Source organism: Erythrolamprus reginae, chromosome 2 (genome assembly GCF_031021105.1).
Source record: "Erythrolamprus reginae isolate rEryReg1 chromosome 2, rEryReg1.hap1, whole genome shotgun sequence".
Taxonomy (NCBI): domain Eukaryota; kingdom Metazoa; phylum Chordata; class Lepidosauria; order Squamata; family Dipsadidae; genus Erythrolamprus; species Erythrolamprus reginae.
Genome location: NC_091951.1, coordinates 102,561,355 through 102,587,913, shown reverse-complemented (window position 1 = coordinate 102,587,913; position 26,559 = coordinate 102,561,355). Strand labels below are relative to the sequence as shown.

Here is a 26,559-nt window from a genome sequence, read left to right as displayed (position 1 = left end):
GTGGACTTCAACTCCCAGAATTCCTGAGTTAGCGTGATTGGCTCAGAAATTCTGAGAGTTGAAGTCCACAAGTCATAGAAGAGCCAACTTTGCCTTCCCCTGGTCTAGTAGAATCGACCTAGATTATTAGATCACATCTTTATACATCTAGTCTAATCTATTTTTCAATCTGTGTTTGTTTGCCTTATATGTGCTGTTTTAAGAATTATTTGAATGAATGAATGAATGAGTGAGTGAGTGAGTGAGTGAGTGAGTGAATAAATTTCTGTCACTAAGACCACTAAGACCACACCAACTTACAATGGCAGCTGCAGCAATTCCCGTTGCACTTGTTAAGTTAATTCTGTATAGTCATTGTTAAAACACATAATCACCATTTATGACCTCTTGTCAACTTCTCCACTGATTTTGTTATCAGAAGCTGACTGTGAAGATCATAATTTTCATCATGCGACTGTGGGATGCTGCAACTGTTGCAATCGCAAACCAGTCATCAAGTATCTGAATTGCAATTGTGTACTTGCCAAGTTGTTGTCATGGCTGAAATTACTAGTTATAAGACTAGTCATAAGGCCATTCAGCATTGTCCTAACTTCTAATGGTTATTGAATGGTCAGTAAATGAGGGCTACCTGAACTGTCATTGATAATTCTCGAGCTGCAATTCTAAAGTGCTTTTCAAGTGTTAGATAAAAACTTGCATACAACATGTACCAATAAAATAGCTAGGTTACCTGGTTGAAATTTTTCTTAGCTCATATTTTAAAAAAGAAATTGATCAAATAGGTAGGAAGTGTCACTAACCTGAAATCTCCGCATGTCTCGAGGATTTCCTGCATTCTTTAAGCAGTTCTGGTTACATTTAAGAAAAAATTTCAAGAAGAACCTGTTGGAAAAGAGATAATTTGTTTAATATATTCACTCAATATTTGTTATGCTTAATTGCTTTAAAAAAATCTATTCAGTGTTTTCATTTTTAAACACGTTCTTGGAACTTGAGGCAGATGGCAAAGAAACAGGAGAACAGGCAATTCATCCTATAGGTGTCTCTTTGCTGGAATTTGCAAAGACAGGCAATTTTATATTGCAAAGTTCCTTCCAATTTAAAGCATTTATAATTAGGTATGACAAAATAATCCATCTTCCCTACCACAAAACAACTCTAACTTTTACAAGGGGCACACTTCCAGATCAATACCATTCCAATAAAGCAGTTTGAAACTGATCTGTGATCAGTTTATTTTCTTCAAGATTCAAAATACTAAAAACACATGGGGCCCAGCAAGAACCAATTAATATCCATATTCAACTGACCAATAGGATAATAGGATAAGACCAAATAATATCATCCCACCATGTTCCTGTCTCTCAAACTTTCATAGAACAAAAATTTCCTTTCATCCCAATTCCATTTCTAAACCAGGCATTCTTCCCAGGTTTTTTTCAACCATGGCTGCATGTTGCTACAACAGCTTAAAGTGGGAAGAGAAATAGATTCTCAGCCATGCCTATACACAAGAGCAAAATGCTGAAGTTGCAGGACAAGAATGCCTTCAATGCTGGGGTGAAATCCAGCAGGTTCTGACAGGTTCTGGAGAACCGGTAGTGGAAATTTTGAGTAGTTCAGAAAACCAACAAATATCACCTCTGGTTGGCCCCAGAGTAGGGTGGGAATGGAGATTTTGCAATATCCTTCCCCTGCCACGCCCAGCAAGCCACACCATGCCCAGAGAACCGGTAATGGAAAAAAATGTATTTCACCAATGCTTCAATGGGAGAAGAAATTGCCCATAAAATATGTAGAGCTATAGTACTAACAAACAAAGAAAATCAACTTTGTTTTGCTTTCAAACAGAAAAACAATACAACCCAACTCTGGAGCCTGGATGACAATGTGGGAATACTGGGATTCAGAACTACATTAGCAAAAAGAACCTTATGGATGTGATTAAATTCTAACTTCTGGCCAAGTAGAAGTAAGATAGGGAATGTAACTGAATTGCATTTCCTATGAAGCTGACTGGGAGGGCTTCCATTTTGGGTAAATGAGTACCCAAAGCAACAAGTGCAGGAAGGTGTTTAATTGTATATGGCATAACACGCAAGATCAAGAAATTCTACCACATATTATGGCCCTTTTAAGAAAGGAAAATATTATAGGCTGGATGTAATGGGGGAATCTATGCCCTAAGCCATTTAGGATAAACAGAGTAAATTGTTATGTAGAAGTCACTGAGAATAGCAAGAAAAGAGACACCAAATAAATTCTGGGTGTGGAAAGGAGTGGGAAAATACTTTTAAATATCTACAGTATATTAGGTATACAATATGTATTCTTTCCAAGAACTCAGCCAAACAAAAGGTGGGGAGGAAAGCCAACTATCATGAAACTCTCTCATGGCAGGATTTCTTTTAATTAAAGCTGTCATTACATTAAAGGTTGCAGTCAATTAGTTGTGTTACTTTTAACCTATCAATCAATCAACTGACTATTTAAAAGACATACTGCAGTTAGCATTGTCTCAATAAAGAGTGTATTCTTGGAGTTGTCATTGAATGTAATGGAAATTTTGAATCTTTCTACCTGTTGAAGCTAGAATATTGTTTTTAATACAGACAATCCTATTCAACTTCCTAAGTGAAAATGCTTTTAAAATCTGAATTTTGGACTTACTCTTAATCAGGAAAGTTAATGAGTTAGGATAGAAGCAGAGCATATACTTTAGAAGTTCCTTCCAAAAGAGAAGGATATAGCTTCTGTAGCTGATTTTAAGATGACTTTAAAAACAAAGCCATTGTGTTTCGCTTTTTAACTGGGGGGGGAAAAACATTATAGAATTTGCTGTGTTATATGAATCTATATTTTATTGTAACTGGTTTATTTTGGAATTTTTGTTTAAAGATACTTCTTTAAACTTTACTTTAGTATCAAGCGTGAGTTGAATGTGTGCCTATGTGAGCACACGTGTATCAATAAAAATAATTATTTATAAATAAAATATTTTCCAAAGCTATTAAATCAAGCTGAATCATAATTTGTATCAAAACATATGCGATGAATGTTTAAGGAAATTAGCTGTGGTCTTCAAACTAAAATAAGAAAAAAATTTAAAAAAATTATCTTTGTTTTGGAAACCACAAATGTTTAAATGAACAATGTTTTTTAAGTTCTTGACTCTGTAGAAATCATTGAAAATTTTTTTTAACTGTATTTCTTCAGAAACAGAAGAAATATTTTACCAAAGAGATAAACAACAGAAAATGTCTTTCTCAATGTTCTGCATTAATAAGCCAAAAAAACAAAAACTTGAAAATTGGCCAAATATTTTGGACAACATCCATAAAAGCAAAAACAAAGATACATCAAACTTATTTTTAAAAAATATTGCCATAGGAAAGATCATGACATATTTGGTATCATTGTTGTTTCAAACATTGAACAACCAATTTATTTTCATCAGGAATGTCTTGTGCAAGACATACATGCAACTGAAATAAATATGAAGTTAACAATATGTGTCAGACTCTCAAACTGGTCTCATTCATTTAAAAATATAGACCAACTATAAAGAAGTTCCTCATTTGTTTTCTCACTTATCGCAATTCTATATAGCGACAACAAAAGAATTTTAGAAAAAAAACCCATGCCATCTTAATCCTTTATGTGAATATTATTCAACTTACACAGCAGAGGTCTCCAACCCCCGTGGCCTATTCTGAACTGGGCGGCACAAGTGGAGTACGTGCAGCTTTATTTATTTATTTATTTATTTATTACTTAGATTTGTATGCCGCCCCTCTCCGAAGACTCGGGGCGGCTCACAACATGTAGAAACAAATCATAAGCAATCAGACAAATTTTAAATATTTAAATATTTAAAAACCCCATATGCTAACAGACACACACACAGACATACCATGCACAAATCAAACGTGCCCAGGGGGAGATGTTTCAGTTCCCCCATGCCTGACGGCAAAGGTGGGTTTTAAGGAGTTTATGGAAGGCAGGAAGAGTAGGGGCAGTTCTAATCTCCAGGGGGAGTTGGTTCCAGAGGGCCGGTGCCGCCACAGAGAAGGCTCTTCCCCTGGGGCCCGCCAACCGACATTGTTTAATTGACGGACCCGGAGAAGGCCCACTCTGTGGGACCTAATCGGTCACTGGGATTCGTGCGGCAGGAGGCGGTCTCGGAGATATTCTGGTCCGATGCCATGAAGGGCTTTAAAGGTCATAACCAACACTTTGAATTGTGACCGGAAATTGATCGGCAGCCAATGCAGACTGCGGAGTGATGGTGAAACATGGGCATACCTAGGTAGGCCCATGACGGCTCTCGCAGCTGCATTTTGCACGATCTGAAGTTTCCGAACACTTTTCAAAGGTAGCCCCATGTAGAGAGCATTACAGTAGTCGAACCTCGAGGTGATGAGGGCATGAGTGACTGTGAGCAATGAGTCCCGGTCCAGATAGGGCTGCAACTGGTGCACCAGGCGAACCTGGGCAAACGCCCCCCTCGCCACAGCTGAAAGATGTTGTTCTAATGTGAGCTGTGGATCGAGGAGGACGCCCAAGTTGCGGACCCTCTCTGAGGGGGTCAATAATTCCCCCCCCCCAGGGTAATGGACGGACAGATGGAATTGTCCTTGGGAGGCAAAACCCACAGCCACTCTGTCTTATCCGGGTTGAGCTTGAGTCTGTTGAAGCTTGACTTCCACAGCATGTGTATGCAGCTCAACTTGCACAAGTCAAGATGTGTGCACATGTGTGTGTGCACCAGCCTGACACTCGGGTGGCAGTTTCTCCATCCCCAGACAGGCCACCAAGCCACAAAGGTTGGAAACCACTGTTCCAGAGCATAGACTATTCAAATATTTTTCTAATTATAATTAGAAAATTATGACATTTGATTTTGCTCAAGGAGTATAAACTTCTTGTTTTCCATTATGATTCATATTCAAGTTTGTGATTGAAATATTAGACAATTTTGCTTGCAGATCATTGACTCAATGCACTTAGTACAAAGGCTCACCTAATTTTATTTAGGGATAGGAACTTCTGTACAGATGTGGGATAACCATTTAGGAAAGGGGATCTCTGAACTAAAACTCTTTCCCATTCAAAAAGAAGACACTTCATTGCAATTAAATCAGTTTGTTTTCAATCAAGTTTGAAGATAAAATGGGTTTGCTCGTTCTTTTCAAGATGCTTTTGATATCTATTAATCTTTTATTTTCCACCACCTCTATTGGAAAGTAATGCCAAGAAGGATCTCATTCAACAAGAACTGCAAGGCTTCTTTTTCATTGCATACAATATTTTAAAAATGTCCAAATGGTTTCAGGTGTTGACAGAAATTTTCACTGTATTTTATGATTCCCCCTTTTCAAATTCCAGATGGACTTTATATCCAAGGATAATAATAATTTAATAAGATATAAAATAAAATATTAAATAAGACAGTAATATTTACTGAATATGGCACCCGTTATTATAAGTACCGTAATCCCAAAGAAGTCATGTTTCATCTGCTTGTGGAAGGCCAGCTGAAAAAGCAGAGATAACCCACTTCTATATTATTGTTCAAAATAATAGAATAGGAATGTGTCTACCACATGGGTGGGAGTTGAGCTAAGGGAGGTATTTTTCCCATTACACACATTTAATATTGACCTATAAAGCCCTACATGGCATCAGACCAGAATACCTTTGACACTGTCTTCTGTCACACGAATCCCAGCGACCGATTAGGTCCCACAGAGTTGGCCTACTCCTGGTTCCATCGACAAACAATATCGTTTGGCAGGACCCAGAGGAAGAGCCTTCTCTGTGGTGGCCCCGGTCCTCTGGAACCAACTCTCTCCAGAGATTAGGACCACTCCCACCCTCCTTGCCTTCCATAAACTACTGAAAACTCACCTATGTCGCCAGGCAAGGGAAAATTGATTCTCCCCTGGCTGTCCTGCTTTATGTATGGTATGTTGAGTTGTGTGATTGTTCTTAACCCTGCTGTTCTGTTTGAAAAAACTGCCTAATCTTATGTTCCCGGGTCTATTTGACCCGGACTGCAAATTGATCATTTTAGGTACTTATATTTGATCTTTTTGAAAGCTTTTTTCACCTGGAAACAAGTTTGAACATTTCTGCACACAATGGAATGAAAATTGAACCTTATTGGTTTATTTTACACATAAATGTGCCTCCCTCCCCATTTTTGTGAATGTTTTTTAGGTTTATTGATAATTTTGCCTGCAAAATGCATTCTATTTTACTAAAGTTGGTGTGGGATTGGTAGCTTGAACATTTATGAACATAATGATATGAAAATTGAACTGAAAAAAAATGATCCTTATTGGTTTATTTTGCTCATAAATGGGCCCCCATGCTTATACTCAAATAGGCTTATACTCGAGTAGGCTTATACTCGAGTATAAGACAATATGGTATTATATTCAAAAATAAACCAATAAGAATCATTTTTTTTTCAGTTCATTTATATTTTTCTTATGTTTAGGATTGTTCAATTTAGTATATCAAAACTTTTGGGGGAATATTCCTTAGAGGTTTGTAGCCTAAAAAAATATAAATTGACAAAAAATTCAGAAAGCATGGGGGGAGGGGCTTTTTGATCAAAATAAAAATATAAGCCTCAATTTTTTCAGTTCAATTTTCATATCATTATGTTCATAAATGTTCAAACTAGTTTTCCAGTGGAAAAAGTTTTCAAAAAGACCAAATTCAAGTACCTAAAAAAAATCATTTTGGTCCGGGTCTATATGACCCGAAACAGAGTCAACGTGATTTATTTTTTTGCCCAGAAAAATTTTTTTTCCCCACCCCCACAAATATTTTTATGATGATCAGGCATGTTAAAATGAGTAAATGAATGCCTAAGATATTAAAAATATTTCAGATTTGAAGCCTGCGTAAATATAAAGTGAAAATGTTTGCAAGCAGCCAAGGGGGGGGGGAGGGCTTATTTATGATTGTAAACAACCAATAAGAAACATTTATATTTATTCATTTATATTTTTCTTATATTCAGAAATGTTCAAACTACCAACCCCACACCAACTTTAGTAAAATTGAACACATTTTGCAAGCAAAACTATCCATAAATTGAAAAATATTTCACAAAAACGGGGGGGCATGCATTCTATCAGCAAAATAAACCAATAAGAATTACTTTTTTCATTTCAATTTTCATATCATTGTGTGCAGAAATGTTCAGACTACTTTCCAAGTGAAAAATGTATTCAAATTGACCAAACATAAGCACTTCAAATGAAGAGTTTTCGGTCCAGGTCAGGGTGACCCGGGAACATAACAAGTGTGACTTTTTTATTTTCAGCAAGAAAGAAACCCCCTACCCCCCAAAAAAAAAATTTCATAGAGAGAACCCCTGAAATGATGAAAAGTTATGAAATTTCAAGTTTCAGATATGCAGGGAATTTTTTTTACAGGGACTCAAACTTGGTCACATACGACCCGAACAGAACAGCAGGGTTAATAAGGGTTTCTTAATTGTTTTGCTTTTAACATTGGATTTGTATTGTTTGTTGGGAGCCGCTCCAAGTCCTCAGAGAGGGGCGGCATACAAAATAAATAAATGAATGAATGAATGAATGAATGAATGAATAAATGAATAAATTTAATATCAGCAAACAGTTGACATTGTTCAAAAAGAAATCAAGTAACTGTCTCTGAATTGAACTTTTTTGTAAAGTACAATGACTGTACTCATGCAATCTAGTCAGCTGAATAGGGTCTAGGAAAGCTTTGTTTCCACTCTATTTTTTTAAAGGTGTGTACTACTTATCCCATCAAGCAAAATATGACAATAATTAGTTGTAATGTGGCATGAGTTAACTATTGGGGTAACTGTCTATGGTGTGGGGGGAACAGCTTTCTCTCCTGGCCAGCTGTGAGGTGCTTGACTCTGAATGTGTGGAAAGAACTGTCAGCACAAATCCTGGCATCTAAAGTCCAGACAACTGCTTGCCACCAAGCGGTGGTTTGTACTGGTGCCAAAACGGATTTGGGAAGATAAGCAAATAGGACATTAATTCTGCCAAAGAAAAAATTGGAAAGGGAGAAGCACAGAGGTTTGTATGTTGAGGATAAGCACTTGATGGCTCTCCTGTCGACAGTCCATCATTTAGCTCGCCAACTATGAAGGGCATGGACATTAGATCCCTTTTGCCCTAAACTGGCCCTGCCGTGTGGAATGCAGGCAAAATCCTGAGATCACTCTGCTGCTTGCTGACATGGAAAGCTTGACCATCTGTCAGGAGGCAAAGATGTCCCTGTCAACTGATGCCTGCCCAGAGCCTCTGACAGGCCCTTATGAGGCAAAGTCTCTCAGAAGCCCTTGTTCTTTGGGGAAAAGGCTGCTTTGCCCTAGAGATTTGCTGGAGGATTCTTCAGAGTTTTCCAAAATGTAGAAGCCAAGCAGCTGACCATTTTAGCCTGCCCTTCCCAAAAGGAATAGATTACCAAGAAGGAGAGGTAGGGAGATAGATGGAACAGTTAAAAATAATTTTAACTCAGAGGCAAGGACATCTTTTGAAAAAGCCTGTGCAAATATAGGGAAGATTTATAAAAAGTTGGGAGCATTTGCACTTGAGCTAGTGCAGGAAGCAGATAAAATCCCAATATTCTTTATAAAGTTCTAACTCTATTCCTTTTTTTAAAAGAATAATACACACAAAACAGGGTTATTTCCATGAAGTACCCTAAGCGTTGAGGAGTTGCCCATTTTGTAATCATCATTATTTCAAGACAGAATATTACTCTTTGTTGGAAAAGGAAAATATGAAAAGGAAGATCCAAACTGAAGAAGAATGAATGGAACTAGAATAAATTTGCAGTGAGTGTTAAATTGAAGATAGGAGAAAAGAAAGACTATCATCAATTTATACTAAATTTTAATGGGATATTTTTAATGAATTCTTTATGTGTAGATGTGAGTTTGACATGTAGGGGACACATTCTCCCCTCAACTAATCAGAAGTGGATAAACATTCAAGTTGTATTTAATTGCACCTTCCATTTTTCATCCACCAGAAGTGAATAGAAAAGTCACCCTTTCTCTTACAGAGCTTGCTATTCAGGGATGGGTTCTAACTTACCTTGTGCCAGTACACTTCCTCCCACACCTTTTGGCTGTGCCTCATAGGCATGCGCATAATGCCAAATAATATTTTTTTAAAACTGAAAAAAATATGGAGACTGCATGGACAGTGCCAGAAACTTGGCTTCTGCACATGCTCAGAAGAAAAAATAAATACAATAAAATAAATTAAAAAGTTGCATCCACAGACTGACACTGACCGAACCAGGTTGGTAATGTTATTGTGATTTCGTTACCGGTTTGGGAAAACCAGTCCGAACCAGTCCAAACCTACCCCTGTTGATGTTCCTCCAAACCTCTGGAGCAGTCTCAAGGGGTGCAAAGGGCTGCAGAAATTGGGGAGAATTACTGAGAAAGACCCCTTTTTTTTGCTATGGAAGCTTGTGCTGGAATCAGGAATGAATGGAAATATATTATTATATGAAATTATGTGTAAATGTCTGGGGATATCCACTATAATTGCAGTGCTCAGGAGAATTAGAAGATTAATACCCAGTTTAGAATTTAGCTATCTACTAGCTTTCATGGATCCTGAATTCTTGGCACATCCAAACCAAACAGAAATAAAAAGTTTTGAAATGCATAGTCAGAAAATATATTTTTGAAATCTGCACCATTTTGAATTTAATATTGAATTTTTGGGCAGTTTTTTTTTTTTAATGCAGCCGATGTGATTAGAACAGGACTTACATGATTTACCAACGTAGTTGGTAAATCCACAGTAACTGAATTTAAACATGCCTGGGATAAACATATATCCATCCTAAGATAATATACAGGAAATAAATTAAGGGCAGACTAGATGGACCATGGGGTCTTTTTCTGCTGTCAATCTTCTATTTTTCTATGTTTCTATTAATACTTGGGAATGTAACATGGGGCAAAACAGGGTTAATAATCTATCTTAAAATTCTGAACATTGCAAAGTGGAAAATGAAATCTTTAGTAAACTCTCCCAAAATTCAAAACATCTGACCAAACTCACTTCTTTTGTTAAATACCATCTTACCATTTGACCACTCACTTCTTTTGTTAAATACCATCTTACTGAATTTTCAGAATATGGCAGTTTTAAATTTGACTAACCCAGGTTATGATTTCCAGAACTTTAAATAAGTCACTTTTCTACAAATAATTACCACAAGGATTAGGGTTATGTGAAAATAATTCCTATGCAATTCAAAATGATATTGTTTACACCTGTCACATAGAAGGCAATACTGTAAAGCAGCAATCATAAGCCTATATTTAACTGAAGAAGGAATTGTCAGAAATAAAATATTTATTCTATTATTTTATTTGCAGGTGGAAGTTTGCATTATATGCAAGCGTTCTCTTTTTAATTGAAAGATAAATATAAGAAAATCCTAAGTGACACTAAAGAGCTTTAAGGCTATAGACGGAAGGATTCCAAAAAGTAACACTGGTTATTAAGAGACTATGTTTGCCAAAATCAGAGACATGGGTAGGGCCAAATATAGATCAATGGTCCCATGAACCTTTGACTACAGCAACTAGTGAAAAAATGCCTTTGATGAAAAGGAGTACCAGGATACATTTGAAAATATTAGGCAGGGTTTTTTTTCTTTCTTTCTTTGCCCTCCTTGAAGACTGACAAGATATTTGTGGCATCTGAAGAGAGTCTTTAAAATATTTGCTCTTTTCTAGCTTCCAATTCTAAGCCTTTCTCATCTCATTTTTCTCTTTTCCACTAAGTATTTTTCAGAAATTAGTATTTTTATCCAACAACACTAGAGGTGGGTTCCTCCCAGTTTGGACCAGTTCACTCGAACTGGTAGTGGACCAGTTCACTCGAACTGGTAGTGGCCCAGTTTGGACCAGTTCACTCGAACTGGTAGTGGACATCATGGAACCGATGTCAGTTTGGTTGGTGCAGGTCCATAATCACCGCCATCTCTTTTTTTAAAAAATGGATTTTTTTTCCTTTTTCATTTTTTTTGGGGGGGTGGAGGGGGGATTTTTTCATGTTTTCTTTTCTTCTGCATGAACAGAAGCTGAGTTTCTGGCACTGTGCTTGTGGTCACCATCTTGGTTTTGTTTTTTGGGGGGTGATTTTTTGCCACTGTGCATGCGCACAGATGCAAAGCGTGCCCACACCCACGAGGTGCAGCCTTACATCCCAAGAAGAAGCAAACTGGCAGCAAAGTAAGTTAGAGCCCACCCCAAACAACACCTATTATGTAGTTGTAGGAAGTGAGTAAGATGGGTGAAAGAAAGCTGATGAAGAATCTAACAGAATGGAAAAGATATGCCTTGTATAGTATTGTTACATTTCCAGAAAATGGGGAATTAAAGAAAATTAGAAATGAGTGGCCTTAGTTATGTATTTCCTAAATATTTCAAAAACAGAATATTTTTGTATCATCTGAATTATTCTTAAAACAATTTGCAGGTGCTTAACTGAATTCCATTTATCAGCAAAATTTTGAAGGTATTATAGTTTTCAAATTACGTTCATCATGTCCAATAGTATCACAACCAAAGGGAATGGTAATGCTGAAACACACATTTCTCAGAATAGCAATATGAGAATAAGAACTAGAAAATGACTGATATTTGTCTGTTGTTATAAAATTCCTTTACCTCAATGTAAAAGATATAAAATATCTGTAATGGCACCTCAAAAGGCATAGAAACAAAATACTGAGCACTTGGAAAAGACTAGCTTCAGCATTAACCATTTCATCTTATTCTTTTTCACATCAAATCACTGAAATTTTCTACAAGTAACAACATGGTAGAGAAATCTTTGAAGAAAAAGGAAAAAATAGCAAGGGAATAAGTATGATTTTGACTCCTGTTTCAAGATATTTTGGGCCAGTACTAATAACAGATGTTCCATATTCTTGGGGGAATTGAGTGATCAGTGAATAAATTAATGGATTTTGAAATGTTTGGAACTAGTATACATAAAAGTTACTTCCTCAACATTTTACCCCATCCAAAATATTGGATCAATTGAGTGAAAAGTCACAATTTGTTAGAGGAACCAATTTTTTCCAGCCTCGTCAGCTCATGACAATGGATATTGTTTGGCAACATCTCAAAAGTCTGAAGTTTCTTACCCTGGTCCACTCTTCTAAGATACTGAGAAAATATACCTACATAACAAAGGTGGGTTTTAGCAGGTAGAACGGAGAACTGGTAGCGAACATTTTGAGTAGTTTCCACCCCATTGTCTGCCTCCCGAGTCCCAGCTGATCGGGGGTGGGTGGGATGAGGATTTTGCAGTAACCTTCCACTGGGGTAAGGAAGGAATGGAGATTTTACAGTATCTTTCCCCTGCCATGCCCATGCCACACCACACCCAAAGAACCAGTATTTTAAAAAATGAATCCCACTACTACTAATGTGAAAATAACATAATTATACTGCCAATAGATTAACAGAATGGCTAAAGGGTAGTAACTATGAACATATTACATTCTGCTGGAAGAAAATAAATTATTTGTAATAGCTCTTGTATTTTTTTTAGGAAAAAGATATGGAATTTATCATTCTCTGCACTGACCTATTATCTACTTGGTATTGCTAAGAATTTAGAACAAGTTTTAATTATTCAGTACTAGCTTTTAATTTTCATCCTAATCAAGTAAGTGCATTTATTCAGTAACTATTGCTGTAACTGTTCTACTGCAGCTTGGACTGATACTACTGTTTATATTTGTTTCCATGACTTATTTGAATATTAAGTATTTATTTTTAGTTACTATTAGAACTATTTAGCTGAAGCCAAATACCCAGATTCACTGGCCAATATTCTAGATGATTTTAGCAAAGGTAACTTAAGGAAAGAACTTCCAAAATAGTTTTAGCATGCCAATTGTCCCATCAGAGACAAGAATACTTTAGATCACTACACAACACTAAAATATGCTTATCAGTCTTTACCACAAAACCAACAATTAAATCAGTGAGGAATTGGACTGAGTAAGAAAAGTTAAAGCAACAGGCTTGCTTTGCACAGACTGGAATATTTTTGAAGATACTGTACTTCTGCAGACTTGGATGAACTCACAGATACCATCATACTGGATATTCTTCTAACTAAACTAAATCAGCTAGTGGTACCTGAACACTCTTGTAAGTGGATCACAAGCTTCCAGACAGGAAGCAGCAGGTGAAGCTAGGAAAAATCATATCAGATACCTGTATAATTAGCATACTCCCCCCTCCCAAGGCTGTATGCTCTCACCACTTCTCTTCTCTCTATATAACCAATGACTGCATCTCAAACGATCCATGTGTTAAGCCAGTGTTTCCCAACCTTGGCAACTTGAAGATATTTGGACTTCAACTCCCAGAATTCCCCAGCCAGCGAATGCTGGCTGGGGAATTCTGGGAGTTGAAGTTCAGATATCTTCAAGTTGCCAAGGTTGGGAAACACTGTGTTAAACTATTGAAGTTTGCAGACAATACAACAGTGATTGGACACATTCGAGACATTGATGAAACTGTATACAGATGGGAGTTGAACAACTAGCCTCACAGTGGGACCAGAACAATCTGGAACTCAAAACCGTAGAAATAATGGTAGACTTTAGGAGAAACCCTCCATTCTAATACCTCTTACAATATTGGACAAGACAGAATCAACAAGAAAGACTTCACATTTTTACATTCTATCATCTCAAGACCTAAAATGGTCACCTAACTTCAAAAACATCAATTGCTTCAACTACTACCATCAAAATGACATATTAGAGCAGGGGTCCCCAACCTTTTGGATCTCAGGGACCACCAAGGTCATACTTTTAAATTCCGTGGACCAACAAATTCATAATTTTGAATCCCACAGATCACTAATATGATTTTTAAAAGATAAATACATTTGTAAAATAATGATCAGAGAACTTCCATTTTATAAATATGAAATGCACCTATTTAACATAACAAAATGCTTACTTAATTATAACAAAATCATAAATGCTTATTTAATCATAACAAAATCTTTAAAGGTTGCTTAATTGTAACAAAATTATTAAAGGTAATGTAATTATTACAAAATAATTGAAGCTCATTTGACTGTGGCTTGCTGATGTTGCTGGGAAAGTCAGTCCCCTATTCCAGAGCTGTAGCTGTAGTCCCTTCCCTCTCCTCCCCTCCCTTCTTCTTTTTCCTCTCCTCTCCTCTCCTCTCTTTTCTTCTTCCTGGACTAGATAAATTGCTCTCAGCCGTATCTGGACCAGGTCCAAGATTCTCCGTGACCATCTAAATTTTCTCACGGACCACCAGTGGTCTATGGACCACAGGTTGGTGACCTCTGCTATAGAGCACTGAACATCAAGATAACTACACACAAGAACAGTTTTTTTCTGAACACCATCACTCCACTGAGCAAATAATTCCCTCACCGCTGTCAAACTATTCACTAAGGCTGCATTACTATCACAATGCGTCTTCTCATCGTTCCTATCACCCATCTCCTCCCACTTATGACTGTAACTTGTTGCTTGTATCCTTATGATGTATATTAATATTTATTGTTTCCCGATTGCTTATTTGTATCCTAGGACAATAATTAAGTGTTGTACCTCATGATTCTTGAGAAATGTATATTTTCTTTTATGTACACTGAGATCATATGCACCAAAGACAAATTCTTTGTGTGTCCAATCACACTTGGCCAATGAAAAATTTTAGTCTATGCTCTTCATTTATGTCATGGTTATCAGTCACATTTCATATAAATAAACTGTATCTCTTTTTTCATTAGGATGTTTTTCACTGAAAAGGTTAAGTCTCTATCGTGAATTCCTAGCTACCATGAATAGTGCTGAGCTGTCAGAAGTAAAGTCATTCAGTGCAACCTTTATGTCTGTAATCTGTTCACTTGCTCTGTGTTCACTGATCATTGCTTAATGTAAATTGGAAAAATGCCAATTCACAGATGAACATACTGAAAACTGAAATCTGAGATAATACAGCAGCTTCTTTTCAACAAGTCCCTATAATATAGATATTGTCTATGGACTGGACTTTCTAGAAATATCAATTCTTATTTATTTAAAAAAAACAATTAAAGACATTGTATACAAACTTATCAGCAACAGGTTGTGTTCATGAATATCATTCAGAGAAATGAACCAGGTTTCTGTTAAATATGCACTGAGGTAAATGTAAATAGTTGAAATGGTTGGTGCATTCTGATTGGCTAAAAGTTTGACAGCAGGATTTCAGCGGGAAAAATAAAGTATAAAAGGAGCGCACTGGCACTGTTTATTCCAGTCGTCTTCTTACTTGAAGTCACTTGCAAAAAGAGCTGTCCTGCCTTTACAAATAAAAAGAGCTTTAAGAACTGACTGTCTCAGTATTTTTCAGTTTCCCTTGTACTCAGAACAGGGGTGAAATGTTACCGGTTTGGTGCAGTCTGGGCCTACCAATAGGGACAGCCACTGGTGGTTTGGAGAATAGGTAGTGGTGTCAGCATGAGGTAACCCACCAGACGTCGCCATTTTCTTTTTTTAACCTTCTGCATATGTGCAAAGCCTTCTGCACATGCACAATGGTGAAAAGTGCATTCAATGATGATGCACACACAAAGGGCACGCTTCTAACCTTTTGGAGAAGGTAAGTAGATTTCACTGCTGACTCAGAGCTACCATAAGCATGTCTCCATCTGTAATTAACATTATCCATCATCTAACAAGAAAATAATTATTGAGGGGGGGGGAAATCAAGCATCTCTGTATCTATAAAATGCTCACTGGTTTTAACAGAAACAATTAGCAGAAACAATTAATATAGTTTGAATTCCATTCATATTTACTAATTTCTGATTTATTGTGCTGATTTAACTTTCTATAAATCATGGGTAATCAGAGAATAAGTTGTGCACTTCATCTCATCTCCATGCTTATTATTATTATTATTATTATTATTATTATTATTATTATTATTATTATTTATTGGATTTGTATGCCGCCCCTCTCCGCAGATTCGGGGCGGCTAACAACAATGATAAAAACAGCATGTAACAATCCAATTAATAAAACAACTAAAAACCCTTATTATAAAATCAAACATACACACAAACCTACCATGCATAACTTGTAGTGGCCTAGGGGGAAGGAATATCTTAACTCCCCCATGCCTGGCGATATCTGTAGTGTTATCATTCTTATGATAGTGAAACAAGAAAACTGTCCTGACTCTTCTTTGGAATTAGTCAGGAATGAGCATCCAGGTTGGTATAAAGGATGAAATCACATTTTTCCTGTTTTGAAGATAATGGAGAATTATAATTTAAGAATCTTTGCATCTCAATTTACACAGGAAAAAGTCAAGTTACTCTGTTGCCGTAAAACTAACTAACTAACTAAATAACCTTTCAGCATTTTCAAGACTAATATATTTATTTATTAACATATTCATTTACTTGTGAGCCACCCTGAGTCCTCGGAGAGGGGCGGCATACAAATCCAATTAAATAAATAAATACTTATACATAAATAAATATTTAACAAATAAATAAAGATCTCCCAGCATTATAAGAACTAACCAGAGATGGAATCCTCCCAGTTCTGACCAGTTCACCTGAACTGGTAGCGACCTGCTGATGAGGTCACAATGAAGTCACGGAACCAGTTTGGTCAGTGCCTGTCCATGGGCGCTGCCATTTTTAAATATATTTTTTTAAAAAATAGGGGGGGATTGCAATTTTTTCCCAGTTTTTTTTCCTTCTGCACATTTACAGAACCTCGGTTTCCAGCACTGGGCACATGGTCACCATTTTGTTTTCTGTTTCATTTTTAAAAAATATTTTTTGCTACTGTGCAAGAAGCGAAGCCACATGGCACAGAAGGAAGCAAACCGGCAGTGAGGTAAGTTAGAACCCACCCCTGGAACTAATATATTTGTGTATAACTTTCTGTGTTTTGCAGTGTGATTTATTAAATGTTCTGAGTTGTATCCTGAGTAAATAATTTATATACATAAGCATAGTTGTAGAAATTAACACTCTGTAACCTCCTGCATTTTATTTCCCTTTAATCCCCATTTATAATTCTTTTCTATCCGATCTTGTACATATATGTACAACAGAGAGAGACAAAGAATATGTATAACATAAACAGAGAGTGTGCACTGTTACTTAGATTAAAGCTCAATGCAATTGATTTAGTCCACAAAATCTTATAATAGATGAGCTGATCTTGAAGGCTTCAGGGGACTTTACATTGGCTTTATTCCATATAAGTCAACAATACTGATTTGCTACTATGCCAAGAACACAAAAATCATGGGAACTCCTTAACTCTCCAAACAGACATTCCCTCCCTTCCTGACATGATTTTCTTCATTCACCATAACTGTCTGTTCAGATATATTTTGGAGTCTGAATATATCAGAATGCGCTGTTTAAAATGATGTGGAAATGTGAAATCTCTGAAAGTCTACATGCAGATGGAAATGAAAGATGCTAGCTACATTACAGACTTGCTCTCTTTATGGATACAGTATCTGCATTCCATCCACAAGAAAGGAAGATAAAGTACATTGAATGCTCAAAATATGCTTATTTCTTAGGCTATTAAACTAGCAATTTGCAGAACAACTGTGGAGAGAAAATGGTGGGCAGTGCCCTGTGATTTATTAACAACTGGTATATTTTCTAAGGTCACTTCTTGAACTAATGGAAACAACTTCAGAGACACTAAAACACATGTACTCCTGGAGACCTTTCTATTAGCATGCAGTGACTCATGAATACTTTCAATGCTTGAATATAATGGCAAAATATCTAAAGTACATACACACACAAATGCACACACAATTTTTTATATATGCAATTTATTTCAGCACTACAAATTGTTGGAAGAAGCCACCTAATCACTGAAGCAGAAGTTACCCTTGCCCAGAGGCATCCTTCAACTTTTCTTAGCCTGTTTTCAACAAAGTTTCCAAGCTGTTTTTCTACAGGCTTCAGTGTGCACAGTGCACTGGAGCAGAGCACATCAATTTTTAATCCTACAACAGCTTCTCTGTTTAAAAACAATATTAAAAAATATCATTCTATTCCTTTCTTTCAAGAATTACAAAACTTCACAAAACTTCAGCTCTTTCCTGAAATATTTGCCAAGGTTATGTTATCAATCTACTCAACGTGCCAAATTCAAACGAGAACAGGCCACGCAACTTGTTGATACTGGACCCAAAGCCAGAATATTACAAAGAAGAAACTGGAACAATTTGACCATGGGGTTTACATCTTGTGTCCCACAATTTAACCATCATAATCCATGTTCTGATTTTTACCATGATTTTCCTATCAAGAGGTAATGACAGACAGAAAGAGTAGTAGGGTTAATATTTATTTATTTATTTATTTTTATTTATTTATTAGATTTGTATGCCGCCCCTCTCCGTAGACTCGGTGCGGCTAACAACAATAATAAAAACAGCATATAACAAATCTAATATTTAAATTACTAAAAACCCTTATTAAAAACCAAATATACACACAAACATACCATGCATAAATTGTATAGGCCTAGGGGGGAAGGTATATCTCATTTCCCCCATGCCTGATGACAGAAGTGGGTTTTAAGGAGCTTACGAAAGGTGAGGAGGGTGGGGTCAATTCTGATCTCTGGGGGGAGTTGGTTCCAGAGGGCCGGGGCTGCCACAGAGAAGGCTCTTCTCCTGGGCCCCGCGAAACGACATTGTTTAGTTGACGGGACCCGGAGAAGGCCCACTCTGTGGGACTTAACTGATCACTGGGATTTGTGCGGCAGAAGGCGGTCCCGGAGATATATGTTAATATGCTATTTCCTATTTGGAATATCTATTTAGTTAGGAACTGCTGGAGTTGTTTATAAGAAGCACGTACAGCTGCATGAGGAAGGGAAAGGGAAGAAACCAAACACATTAATGCCACTTAAAGCTTACTGGATCAAATACAGCATTATTATTTTTATTATTGCTTTCTGAGCTCTCAAGATTAGGGCAAGAAAATCCATAAATAATGTTTCCATGCAAAATGGCATTATTTCCCACAAGATAACCTTGAGTTGGTTAATTTGCTGGCAAATTATTGTGACCTGATGCACCTGGGAAATAAGCCAATAGATCACCAAACTCAAAATTTCCTAACACTTAGAACAATTAACCAGTGGAACTGCCTGCCTCCAGAGGTTGTGAATGCTCAAATACTAGAAGTTTTTAAAAAGATGTTGGATAACCATTTGTCTGAAATAGTGTAGGGTTTCCTGCCTAAACAGGGGGTTGGACCAGAAGACCTTCAAGGTCCCTTCCAACTCTGTTGTTGTTGTTGTTGTTGTTGTTGTTGTTGTTGTTGTTGTTGTTACAGTTTTGTACAGTCAAAGGAAGTGCCTAGAGTCACCTGGATGGAAGTACATTTCAAAGAATGAACATAAATCCCAAAACTAGAATTTTCTACAGGAAGGGACTCAATAATGCCATAGAAAAGCAAGAAGATTAGTTTTGCTGTCACACTCCTGTGTAGTTAAAACAGTGAAGACTTAGTTGACTGGATCATTTTCAAGCTGTGTAGGTACTGCTCTTTGGGAAACAAGGAGTTATTACTTTAGCAGAGAGGATGACAGACCTCTCTAGAATTAGAGTATTTTATTATCACATTAGAACAAGGAAAAGTCACATAATTAGCAGGATTATCTTCATTTATTCAGTAAAAGCACTAATATTCAATTAATCTGCCCGTGTTTAATTACTTTTCTTTACACTACTTTTTTCCTTTACCTGATCCCCTTATTTTCTACTAGAGTACAGAAATATGTGATGTCTACTTTTTAATTTCACTTATGATGCTATATGCTATTCATCCAAATAATAATACGACACAGGGGCTGCTATACTTTACAAGCTGCCCCCAAGTTAGCAGCCACACTAGTCTTATATTTTTACAAGATCCTCTGTTAAGTGATGACATATAGCAGAATTACTGTTAATTGTAATATGACACTAACGTCTAAGTGCCTGTTTTCTCTGGATGAACTACTCTTACCACAGCATGAGTAGCTGAAACATCAGGAGCACTTCAGGTGGAATTTACACAAGGAATTGAATTAACAGGCAATATAACAATATATATACAGAGAGAGAGGGAGGGAGGGAGGGAGGGAAGGAAAGAAGGAAGGAAGGAAGGAAGGAAGGAAGGAAGGAACATCTGGTGACCTACTTTTAATTACGTGAAGTGAGAATTTGACTTATAGACTGCCTCAATCACAACTGCATTCCTTCTTTTGAATTGAATATGAGTTCACAGGAATTACATACCAGAAAATTTCATTGCCAAAAGAGAGCACTAATTATTGTTTTAATCATAAAATTGAAAAAATTAATTGGCCAAGCAAATCAAGGAATGAAATCAAGAATAAACTAAAACCAAAATCATTTTTCAGTAGCTTAATGGTCTGCAAATCTAAAGTGGTTGGCAAATCTTTCTGTGTATATATGAAGTAACTGGCATGTTGCACAATATAAATTTTTGCATGCATATGTACTATTTCTTTTTTCCAGATTACTTTGAAAATGATCATCTACCTGGTAAATATTTTAAACTAAACATGACTGAACAAAGGAAAAAACCACTCTCACACATATATGAGTTGCACTGAAAATATTTATTTTGACAATGCAACAAGCTTTTTAAAAAATATGTGTTGTGTGGGCTGACTGAAAACAAAGCATGAGACGTTTTTAACAGCAGCCGGTATAGAAGTTTGAACAACCAAATTTTCCCTTACTGTGAAATGGCTTTTTCAGTTACAAGCAGCTTTCAATATTTATTTTTTCTCTTCTGGGGTATATTTTGATTTTCATTTGATAAATTAAACTACGCAACACAAAATAAAGAGAAATGATGACTTTCAGGAATAAAAAGAGTGAAAATTGGACACCACCACCCCGCCCTGTGATCAGTATTGTACTTTGATCACAAAGATGTATTGTATTACATTTTTTTGTGTTAAGAGAGAACTACTACTAATTTGCTCATCCATGTAGAGGAATTAGGTGGGTGCCTGGAATGTGTATGGCACCAAATTTTGATTAAGAAAATCAAAGATGATGACGACAATTGGTTGAATCTACAACAATTTGAATTTAACATAAGGTCAAGAACTGGGTCTTTGCATTACAACTGGAAACACAATTGCATATTATAATCAAATGCAAATGTGCAACTGGATGAATATTATCAAAGAGAGAGAAATCTTGGTCAAATAGAAGAACATTTGAAAATTTCATCACATTATAAACAATGAAATACTCAATTCATATTTTTCCTTATTTGCTGGCAGTTCACAAATTTACTTCATGAGCCACTATAGCTGCTTTACTCCTAATACCACTTGGTTTTGGATAGTTATTGTTAATTAATAAATTGCTAGATGATATTTACTTTAGATTATAATTTTTTATCTTTAAATTTATTGTTTAAAAATAAATATCATTCAGCATGTGACTTGCCATTCACTGTATGTTGTAGTAATTTGTGTCATTCTAGTATTGTTCTTTTAAATTTGCTGATTGTTAATCAAATAAATAAATACTTAATTTACCAGACAATACATCATGTTTTAATTTAAGATGCTCTGTATTCAACAAGGGCAGCACTCGCATCTAATTGCTGCTACAATTTTCAATTCAATGTTTATCAATGATCAACTACTGTATCTTTGCCAGCTTCAGCACTGCATGCCCACTGCAGTTCTTCCAATGGTATGTGACGGTGCTCTAAGCAAAAGCCTTTCAAATTACGACATTTGCTTTGCTATTCATTATATTTGCCTCCACATTCTACCCACAGCACAAGTTAAAGGCCTTTGGCTTCAGCTGTTCCACTGTGTCATTATCAGAGAGAGGGTGAGATACATTCCAGAGACTGGGGATTAACCTCCAGGATGATACCCAGTTTCAGTCTTAGCCTACTAAATCCCTACCAAAGCTACAACAGCCATGGCTGATTTGGAACCTAAACTGTAAATCTTCCCTTCACATTATCTGACTAAAAAGATGACTAGAAAGATTTTAAAACTAGCCAATGGGGATGTTTTACATATAGAGGCCTTAAAGATGCCAATATGGTAAAAAAATACTGGACACCTTTTCCTTTAAAGCGTAAGTGCTGCAAACAGTTAATGAAGACTATTCATTCAAGGCTGAGCATTTTAAAAGATAGAATGAAAGAAACAGAAGAAAAGGATCTCATAAACCTTGTTCAAAAAGGTAATTTCCTCCAATCCTACTTTCATGGGAAATGCAAATATATTTTCTTTTAAAAATATGACTAGTCAATATGAAATAAAATATAAAATACAAAAGACGTATGCACTTTGAGGACACATTCCAAATGATATGTACTCCCACCATGATTTCATGTACTTAGCACCCTTGAGAAAGAGCCTTATTTCTCTATCAGCTGTAGCAAAGACCTTTTTTTCATAGAGAAGAGGATTCCAGGATTGTGGAAGAACTGTTCATATTATATTAATTGGTGGCAGTTGCTTGGCAGGTCTGGATCCAATATGGCTGGTCTCATGTACTCATGTCATGGGAGGAGATTCATCTAATTCTGTTCCTAGACAGAAATCTGCACCCTACTGAATGGAAATGAAATGATGGATATAGGAGGTATGGAGGGAAATAAGAAACAAAATAAAAGGACACCTATTGAACACTCTCTCTATTATTTTTAAAGTTTTTTAGAAAAATTAAACCATTAGACCCTAGCCCCATGGTTGACAAGTGTGTATGTCTTGCTGTATGAATGGGAATGAATGATTTTTAATGTTATTAGAGTTTTTAAAGTCTTTTAGTGGATTTTTAGATATGTACATTTTATATTGTTTGATATAAACAATATAAACATACACACTTGTGAGCTGCCCTGAATCCTCAGAGAGGCGGCATACAAATACAAATAATAATAATAATAATAATAATAATAATAATAATAATAATAATAATAATAAAATTAGTTCAGCCCTTGTGAGTTTTGTTCAAAGAATTATGATCACGTTGAGAAGAAATAGACAAAGATTATGTGTGCTTTCTCTATGTGTGTGTATTAGGACAGCCTATTCAATTTTTATCACTAAAACAAATTGTTTTTATGTCTCATACTGGCATTCACTAAAAATGGAAACTGTACAGAGGAAATCCATACAATCAGGAAATCATTCCCAGCTCCCAAAATAGTTCAAGTTTAAATAAAATATAAATTCCTCTGTATACATCAGTGGAAGAAGGATATAAATGAAAAGTAGTAATAATAATCAAACAACAACATCTGACTAACCTAGGCCTTGGACTTGATAGGTTGATAGGTGGATAGGAGAAGAAAAATGCCAAATCCAGTCTAAATATCTTGCTGATTTTGTGACAAACGATAACAATTTTGTAAACTTAATGGGTAAAAAAGGATTTCAGCTGCATGCTGATATTTAACCCATCTTTGCAAACTCTAATTCAGAACTAGAAAAGAAGGTTAATCTCAGAAGCCCCAAAACTGTAGGCTCAGTCTCTATTATAGTTTATTAGAAATGCCATTTCTAGGAAATTCAATCATACCAATTCTTTGTGGGCTAAAACAATGTTAGTTGAAACAAAAACACAACAGCCACACTGTTTGTTTATCTCATACCAATGTCAGAGTATGAAAGAAATGCGGTAAAATTCAGATGATGAATTTCAGTCCCTAGAAGCCTTTGCAAGCAGATTTTGGTAAGCATCACTCTGGGGAAGGACTCCAACATTTATTAAGATCATTAGTTGGTCACAATAGCTGTCCCCAAATACTGGTATTGACGCCAGACTTGTTGGTGGAATTTTCAAAAGAATAAACTCTTGATTATTTCTCACCAAATAAAATAAGCTGTGAACCACTAACTGCATTTTTACAGCAGCCTCTCTTCTGTTTCATATTTTCCCCAGAGAAGCGTTCCAGTACTTTGCTGTCCTATTTCTTTTCCTGTTTGGTTCAGTGTCTGGAAACCAAAACATTGCTGCAATGAGTTACACAAGTCACTCGGCAGAGAATCGTGCACATTTCTGCACATGTCTACAACTGGAGGGCAAACCCATTCTTTAGGGGTTTTTTTTCCTCTAGGTAGGAGGTACTTCTAGGAATTATCATCACTAAACCACCTAAGCGTGGTAGGCATCTGTTTTATGCAAATTTCTCTTATTCCCAAGCATTCTGAGTTTTAACTCCCTAAAGAGATGCAATGCAAAACTATTCAAGAGGCTCAGAGCTTCTACGCCTCCGTTTTTTCCCCTCTCGGTTTTCTGGTTTTTTTTAAACATACGTAGCTAGTGGTTTCCCTATTGTTCAAACACACTTAAAGAATAAAACTCTCACTTCCTTTGTGGCACAGAGTTTTGGCAATAAGGATGGAACCTAGCATGTGGTCACTATTTTAAGACTGCAAGGAAGAGGTTATATGTGCAAAGGCCAAGAGCTTCATCCGAGCAATCGCATATAGTAATACCGGACCTTCAGGGAAACATGTCTTTATTCCTGTTTTTAAATGATGGCTAAGTTCCATAATTTGTTAACTGTTTTTCTTGGCAGTGTTTTTTCTTCCTTCCCCAAAAAGGCATTTAAAAAAAACAAAACACCAGAGATCACACATAGAGTTCTTCTGGATTCAATATATATTAGGTACACCACAAGCAAATTTTGTAATAATAAGACATTGGTGAGTTTAATTCAATGTTTTAAAAATAGTATGTGAAAATATTCTAGCTATATTTTCTGGAAAATTGAGAGATAAAAGTAATCTTTCAGCTGTGGCGAGGGGGGCGTTTGCCCAGGTTCGCCTGGTGCACCAGTTGCGGCCCTATTTGGACCGGGATTCACTACTCACAGTCACTCATGCCCTCATCACCTCGAGGTTCGACTATTGTAATGCTCTCTACATGGGGCTACCTTTAAAAAGTGTTCGGAAACTTCAGATCATGCAGAATGCAGCTGCCAGAGCAGTCATGGGCTTCCCTAGGTATGCCCATGTCACACCAACACTCCGCAGTCTGCATTGGTTGCCGATCAATTTCCGGTCACAATTCAAAGTGTTGGTTATGACCTTTAAAGCCCTTCATGGCATCGAACCAGAATATCTCCGAGATCGCCTTCTGCCGCACGAATCCCAGCGACCGATTAGGTCCCACAGAGTGGGCCTTCTCCGGGTCCCGTCAACTAAACAATGTCAGTTGGTGGGCCCCAGGGGAAGAGCCTTCTCTGTGGCGGCCCCGACTCTCTGGAACCAGCTCCCCCCAGAGATTAGAACTGCCCCTACCCTCCTCGCCTTTCGCAAACTCCTTAAAACCCACCTTTGTCATCAGGCATGGGGGAACTGAGATATCTCCCCCAGGCCTATACAATTTATGTATGGTATGCTTGTGCGTATGTTTGTTTAATAATGGGTTTTTTAAATATTTTATATTGTAAATTATTAGATTTGTTACAAACTGTTTTTATTGTGTTGTGAGCCGCCCCAAGTCTGCGGAGAGGGGCGGCATACAAATCTAATAAATAAATAAATCTATCCGCACTACTATATGGAGTCCATTAAGCCAAATTGTGGATCCTAAAAAACAAAGCTGCAGGAGGTGGATGGAAAACTCACTTCTTGTGAGTATTCCTCCATCAAAGTCTGACTCAAATCAAGTTACATGGTAGCCAATGTCTTTAGCCTTGGACTGACTCCAGTAATTTACATATTGCATATTTGCTGTCTAATATTTGCACTAAGACAAAGTGAATACATTCTTGTTTGCAAAAAGTTAGTTATTCATCGGGTACCTCCATAACTCAAAAGAATAATGAACTGACAATAGGATTTTCTTAAATATGCTGTGACTTATTGAAGGGCATTATTATATTAGGAAGTCCTGAGGTTGATTCTAGGCATTCAAAGGCAAAGCTGGATCCAAGAATCCATTTGGGGGGGGGGGGGGACAGTCATTCTCTCTCTCAGCCCAATATGCCTCACAGGCTTGCTATTGTGGGGAAAATAGGAGGCAAAAGAAGTAATTTCACTGCTTTTTAAGTTAAGTAATAAAGGTGGGATAAAATCTACTAAATGCATAAATAAATAAGAATAAAGACTATGCCGAGAAATAAGTAGAGAAAGCAAGCACTGTAATCAGCCTGTATAAAATAAGAAGCAAACTGGCAGAATGTATTATTTTTGAATCATTGTAATATCCTTGAATTATTCTCATAAACATTAAATGGCTGATGGGTGCAAAGATTGTGGATTTTGGCACCAGTGACAGAAGAAAAAGGTTAACATTCCTACTTATTCCCACAAGGACAAAACACAAATAATCATTCAATTGTCTTGACATTTTTGATAAATCTAACCAGTTTCATTCTTTATTTCTGCTTAAGCCTTCTTTGATAACCAGCATACTGCCAACTAGCT

The 26,559-nt window shown here is 36.6% G+C and overlaps 1 protein-coding gene across 7 annotated transcripts in view; it reads right to left on the bottom strand.

Annotated features, from left to right (window-relative positions):
• Positions 1-26,559, bottom strand: part of EBF1 (EBF transcription factor 1) — a 416,173-nt gene that overhangs the window by 130,902 nt on the left and 258,712 nt on the right. For all 7 annotated transcript variants that reach the window (XM_070738987.1, XM_070738989.1, XM_070738991.1 and 4 more), the window contains exon 7: positions 804-885. In XM_070738987.1, the coding sequence (XP_070595088.1) occupies positions 804-885 (82 nt within the window). The remainder of the gene's footprint in view (positions 1-803; positions 886-26,559) is intronic.